Genomic DNA, 6,241 nt, shown 5'->3' with positions numbered 1-6,241 from the left:
AAACTGTGTCCTGCTGGATCCGTTCAGTCATCTGATCTGATGGACCGGTTCTGTCTGAGTCTCCACACTGAATGACTGCTGGAGGTTGATGGAGATGCTGAACCTTTAACTGGATTCACAGGTTTCTGTGTTTGTTTGTTTTTTGAAGGTGAAAATGTAAAAGTTGTCTCAAAGTTCAGCCAGAACCTTGAACAGAATTCTGGTTTACGTCAGTGAAGCGTGAGTGAAGGCCCGGTACCGAGCAGCAGCTCCGCTCGCTGGTTTCCTGGAATCCCTTCTGGCCGTCTGACAGCTTCAGCGTGCCAACAAAAGAGAAAGCAGCTCCCGTCGGCATGCAGCAGTTACATAACGCTCCTCACGAAAACCCAACTGGTTGCCAAACTTGATGCTAAGCTAAGCTAATTATCTGCTCCTAGCTTCATAGCAATGTACAGACATGAGAGTGGCATCAGTCATTTAGTCCTGATTAACCCTGATTAACCCTGACTAACCTCACTGGGATCACACTGCTGAGTGTTTATGAGCCTCTGGGCTGAACCACACCCAGCAGTAAACACCTGAAACACCTGCACAGGTTAAGGACAGCGTCTTCCACGTCTGTGTCGTCACCTGGTCAATAAAATCCGCCTGCAGACAGACACACGTGTTTAAAACTGTGATGGTGGTTCCTGCTGCAGCTTCCACGATCACGTTAAACACAGAACTGCTGGTTAACTTCTAGTCAAACAATGTTCAAGCAGCAAACTTTTCCTCCAGAATCACAGGAAACATCCACTGGTTCCCTGCTTTAGTTTACAGCCTGCAAGCTTCATCTGAAATCAGTACATTTGAATTTTTATCTTGCAATTTTGCATTAAATTAAGAGTTGGGAACAAGTCTGGATGAGAAACACCAGCAGCAGGCTGAAGATGTGAGTGTATTCTTTATAGTCTTTGTGTTCGTCGTGTCCTGCAGGCCGACAGAAAGACAAACGCGACGGTTCTGATGTGCAAATGAAGCAGGTTTTATTCAGTGTTTTCCTACATTTGTGCAAAAAAGAGCAAAACCTGATTTGTGCAAATTTCACAGTAACACGAAGAACAAATGGACAAAGTTCCAGAGAAACAGACCTGAGACGTTGGTTTATATTTACATTATATATATATGTAAGGTAAACCTTGTATGAGTTTGTCAGAACATTTCTTCATTTCCTTCACGAGTGCAGCCCGGTGTTCATAAAGTTCTGTCTGCTGGTGCAGCACCTGCAGGATGCCCACCTGCTGCCCTCTGATAGGTGCCTTTAAATCATCCTTTACATCCTGAGCTACAGGGCTGAGAGGTTTGAAGGTAAAGACGGAGGGCGGACGGTGAGCTGGTTCCTCTCTGGTCTCACCAGCGGCCCTCCTTCACCACGGCCCAGTGGGCTGCGAAGGCGGTCAGGGCCCCCCGGTACCGAGTGCTGACGAACACCAGCTCGGCGTCCTGGTGGGCCGGGTACATGTTGAAGGAGTGGTAGGAGGGCTGGCCGGCCATCAGGAAGCGCCCCCTGCTGGTGACGAACACCAGCTGCTGGATGAAGCGGCCGTACTTCCCCGACACCTGGACGATGGCCTCGCCCTCGAACAGCTCCATCTCACAGAAGTCGCCGACCTTTCGGCCAATGAGCTGCGACCAGATGGCGCCAAATCGGAGCTGCAGCCTGAGGAGGATCAGAGTCGTGATTAAAGCCTCACAACAGAAACACGACGTTCATGGTTGAGCTGCTCCTCTTACATCACAGGCAGTCAGTCCAGTTCTGACTCAGGTATGTATGTCACTCGACCTTATGTAACCCAGCAGCAGTGGATCGTATCGATACGAGACTTTTTCAGACCTCTGCATCGTTTTCCTGATGTATGCCACCTTTTGTTTGGTTTCTAGAATATATTTACCAGAATCATCCATGAACATGTGACTCGTCCTTTGTTCTTCATATTTACACTAAATGTCATTTTAAAAGAAGAAAATGTTGTAATTTTCTGGTGGATCTTTAAGTGCACAATAAAAAATCAATCAATCAGCTCCAATCAAACAAATATTAAACGAACATGTGGAGCTGTCACATGCACAATTTAAATGTCAAATAAAACAGCTTTCAGTGTTTAAATATAATAAACATGTTGATTAATGCACCAAAGCCGAGCTCGTTAGAGGAACCACTGCCACTAATCACACAGAACACATGAAACTGCTGCTGGCTGCTTATTGGAGCTTCTTCTGTCACATGATTGCGTTGAATTAAACTACGACAGTGATGCTGCAGAGAAGCTGCCAGTGTTTCCTGTCTGGTTCTGGTCCCGCTGATGGACCTGAGCACTCACCCGAAAATGAAGCTGCTGTAACCCGACCACACTCGGACTGCTGTGATGCGGCCGTTTCCCGTCAGAGTGGACTCGGCGCCGCTGGCCGAGCCGACGGCCGGAGAGTACGAGAAGTGAGGTTCCTCTGCAGGGACGACAAGCACAAAGTTCTGAAGCCTGCTCTCCTGTGTGTGTGTGTGGACCAGAACCAGAAACTGGACTCCAGCTGCTGAGCTCCAACCCACAGCAGAGAGCAGAACCTTCAGCCAACACGGTGGAGCTTCTAAGAACCAGCTCTGCTTGGTCCTTGTAGTTTATTCATCCTATCGATCTGTGTGTGGATCAACATGCTGAGATCTCGAAGGCAAAAACAACTTTTAATCAAATTATAAATGTTCCTATAAATGATAAAGGGGAGACGTCAGATTTGTCCGATGACGTCTCGTCCCGGTGAACCGGAACCGGATGTGCATCAAGAATAAAAGCTTCACTGAGGTTTCAGAGACTCTGTTGAGTTTCCTTTGAACCAACAACACAGAAGCTCGTCTGCGTTCGAGGCTACGACTGGAAGAAATGAAACTCTAATGACACATCTGCATGTTTCTGAGCAGGTTGCAGGTGTTCTGGTCCGATGACACGCTGACGAGATCCCAGAACCGCCTCAGGAACTCAACAGTTCAGCCCGTTGTGTCTCAGTTTGGAACAACTGTCTGGAGCTGTTATCTTATTTGATTCTTTATTATTACTATTATTATTAGATTTTTTTCTTTCTATAGTTATTTTACTTTAGGTTCTGTTTTCCTGTTGCTCAGTCCAGGGCGACACCAGCAGCCAGAACCAGACTCCTGGCATGTTGTGTCCGTACTGGGCCGTTCTGTAACTGGACTTATCAAAGCAGACAGAAGAAAACAGAATAAACCGCCTGAACAAGAGTGAAGCTGTAAGTATGACTCACGTCAGTGGTTCTCAATCTGGGGGTCGGGTGATTCCAGGAGGTCGTCAGATCGTTGTCAAAAAATAAATAAAGTCTGCATTTACCAAATAACGTGTATCAGAGGTGTCAGGATTAAACTTCTCCCACTCCTCTGTTAATGTTGTGATATTATTATTATTCTGCTTTGCTCTGTCTAAATGATTTCCTTTTGTTTTTATATTTTTTTCCTTTTTCATTTGTTCCAAATAAATTCCGTTCATTCATTTAAAGGAAGATGAAGGTGTTAAGAGATGAATCTGTGGCGTGAACACATGAATGATGAACAGCAGAGTTATGAGACATTAAAGATTCAATCTGGGAGGTCGAGGCTCAAACAGTTTGAGAGCCGCTGGTTTCTGTCTCTCTGAAGGTAATAACGTCATTTAAACGTTGATTTTCTGACTACACAGAAACATGTTTATAAAAAGCACATTGCAGCCGGTCGGTGGTGTTTGGTGGAGACTCACCGTCGGCCTGGACGGAGGCAGCGAGCAGCAGGACGAGCACCCAGCAGAGCATCCTGAGGAACAAGACAATCAAGCATCAGAGTCGGTTAGAAGCCCATAAACGTCCTCTGCAGGTTCTATCTCATGCCTGGATTCTCACCTGTTCATCTTTCTTCATGCATGGACAGCGAAGCAGAGTCAGCAGATCTCCACAGTTGTGCAGCGCTTCTGCATCGGCCTCCACAGCTTCAACTGCTTAAGGTGTGACTTCCGAGGGCGGCGCTATTTATCCACATTCCTGCTCATCCTCCGCCCTCCTATCATCAGCCCCGTGGCAGCTCTGCTTCCTGGTAGCTGCTGGATCGAGGAAACTACATCAGAAATGTGGTTTTTATTCCAGTTGTGCACCAGTCAGAGCCAAAAACACGAGGATATGATGGATGTGTCACGATACAGTCGGTGGTGGGCGAGGAATGTGAGTCTCTGCCAAGAATGCGTTTGTTGTCTCTGCAGAGGCCGTGAAGAGATAAAAACATGGTCAGCATGTCAGGAAACAAAAAGCTTTTAAATGCTTCAAGAGCTGCAACTGCTGAGCGTCTGGTTCCAGCTGCTGACCTCCTACTGGACCTCCTACTGGACCTCCTACTGGACCTCCTACTGGATCAGCTGGAACCAGACGTCCACCTGAGAGCTTCTCCTCTCGTTTCAGTTCCTCCTCATCATGTCCTCACTGCTGCTGTTTATGCACAACGTCTTCATGACTTCTGTCTCATTTTTCTGCCTCGTGAAGCCGAATTTTAAAATGTTTCCTGTAAATAAAGATGATTATTGATTTAAATCAATGCACAGTGAGACAGTTCGTGGGACAAACACAGAAAACAGGTTAAAAAACAAGAGACGATATTTCAAAGCAGTTCTGGTGTAAGTCATGTAGGAAGAAGCTTCAGGAAGAAAAACATCCATCATCTCTACACCTGAACCTTCACCAGGGTCATGGGGGGCGGAGCCTATCCAGCTGACTCAGGGTGACCTTCCAGCTGTGAGGCCACGGTGCTCACCACCCAGACATGGATGGATGGAACTCCAGTGGTGCAAAGTACACATATCAAAAAGACAAATAAGAATATATGAATATATCTACAGAAGGAGCCAGTAGGAATGAGCACGATGACGGCCACACGGTAGAATAAATATACGGCACTGCTGAGCTAAGAACACTGTGTAATTATAAATAATTTAATATATAAAATATAATAAGAACCTGTAAAAGGAGGAAGAATCGACAGTCCTTGAACTCATCGTATCAGAAGAATGAATCCACTCTGAGCTTAAATTTGTGACGCTTCATTCAAATCAATTCACTTCACATCTCTGTTCAAAATAAAGCATTTAAAGGAAACAGATTGTGTAGAATGTAAAACATGTGGTGGTTCCACTCCGACCCGTCCTGTAACTGACCCGTCAGCAGACGAGCCGCCGTGCAGGCTGGAGCTCAGTCGGCTCCGACATGAATCACAGCTTTCACTGATTAAAACTCTGTTTAGACACTTAGATATGAAAACACATGAATTCACCGTTTTTGCTCTGAAATCTCTCGTTTGACGAACAAATCTGAGTCCAGCTACAGAACCAGCACGGTTCTGGTAAATATCTACGGCTCTGTGGTTCTGATCTGAACTTCATTCTTCACTGAGCAGCATCTTCTGCTTCTGCTTTGCACGACGACACTTGTCTTGATGTGTGGTTGCTTTTATTTTGACCTATTTTTATATTTGTATCTTGCACGTTGTGCCTTCGTCTCTATTTATTGCTGCACCGACCCACCAGAACTAATTCCTCATGTTGGACAAACTACACCTGGAAATAAATCTGATTCATTTTAGAAATATTTCTCAGCTATTGAACTTGAATTAACAATCTAATGTATTAAATCAAAAGAAAACATTTTCTTTTCTTTACTATTTGAGAAAATGGAGATTTCTTTTAAAAGAAACTGAACGTTCGCTCACAGCGAGTGTCTGATGTTGTTTTAGGTAAAGGTGTGAACTCAGTGTGAGTTTTTGATTGACATCATTTAGCAGATGCAGAAGGAGCAGATACAGAGGAATATTATTTCAGTCGTGTTGTCTTTGTCCCTCCCTGTGAGCAGCTGCCAGCTCTCGACAGATTGAAGACATTTGGGCGGTTCTTTGAATCAAAGCGCGTCAGGAATGTTTTCTTGCCGTCAACACGTTGTTTTCCAGAAAGCTGCAGCTTCATGTCACGCTGCCTTTGACCTGCACAGCAGATCCCATTAAACAGAAGATCAGTGACCAGTTAAACAGAGAACATTTAACCAGCTGCAAACTGAGTCATTTTCACAGATGCAAACTTAACATTATTCTCCAAAACCAACCACCAGAGGGCGTTTCTGGGCGGTGAGCAGCACTTCAGAGCCAATTCAGCCATTCAGTTATACCGGGGGTGTCAAATCCTGGTCCTGGAGGGACACAGTCCAGCATGTT

The 6,241-nt window shown here is 45.5% G+C and overlaps 1 protein-coding gene across 1 annotated transcript; it reads right to left on the bottom strand.

The window, feature by feature from the left end:
• Positions 1 to 979: 979 nt before the first annotated feature.
• LOC103365057 (zymogen granule membrane protein 16) lies at positions 980 to 4,038 on the bottom strand. Its single transcript, XM_008292382.1, has 4 exons — positions 3,898 to 4,038; positions 3,759 to 3,811; positions 2,340 to 2,463; positions 980 to 1,678 (listed from the first exon to the last, which is right to left on the bottom strand). The coding sequence occupies exons 1-4, from the start codon at positions 3,903 to 3,905 to the stop codon at positions 1,369 to 1,371; spliced, it is 495 nt and encodes a 164-aa protein (XP_008290604.1). The 5' UTR covers positions 3,906 to 4,038; the 3' UTR covers positions 980 to 1,368.
• Positions 4,039 to 6,241: the final 2,203 nt, after the last annotated feature.

The sequence above is a fragment of the Stegastes partitus genome, unplaced genomic scaffold (genome assembly GCF_000690725.1).
Source record: "Stegastes partitus isolate 25-593 unplaced genomic scaffold, Stegastes_partitus-1.0.2 Scaffold806, whole genome shotgun sequence".
Taxonomy (NCBI): domain Eukaryota; kingdom Metazoa; phylum Chordata; class Actinopteri; family Pomacentridae; genus Stegastes; species Stegastes partitus.
Note: the sequence above shows the minus strand (reverse complement) of the source record. Positions and strands in the feature narration are given on the sequence as shown.

Bases quoted from the DNA above. Each gene is read 5' to 3' on its own strand.
- LOC103365057 (XM_008292382.1), bottom strand. The intron at 2,464-3,758 runs GTGAGTCTCCAC...TCGTCCCTGCAG, and splicing joins TGCCTCCGTCCAGGCCGACG to AGGAACCTCACTTCTCGTAC. The intron at 1,679-2,339 runs GTGAGTGCTCAG...GATCCTCCTCAG, and splicing joins TACAGCAGCTTCATTTTCGG to GCTGCAGCTCCGATTTGGCG.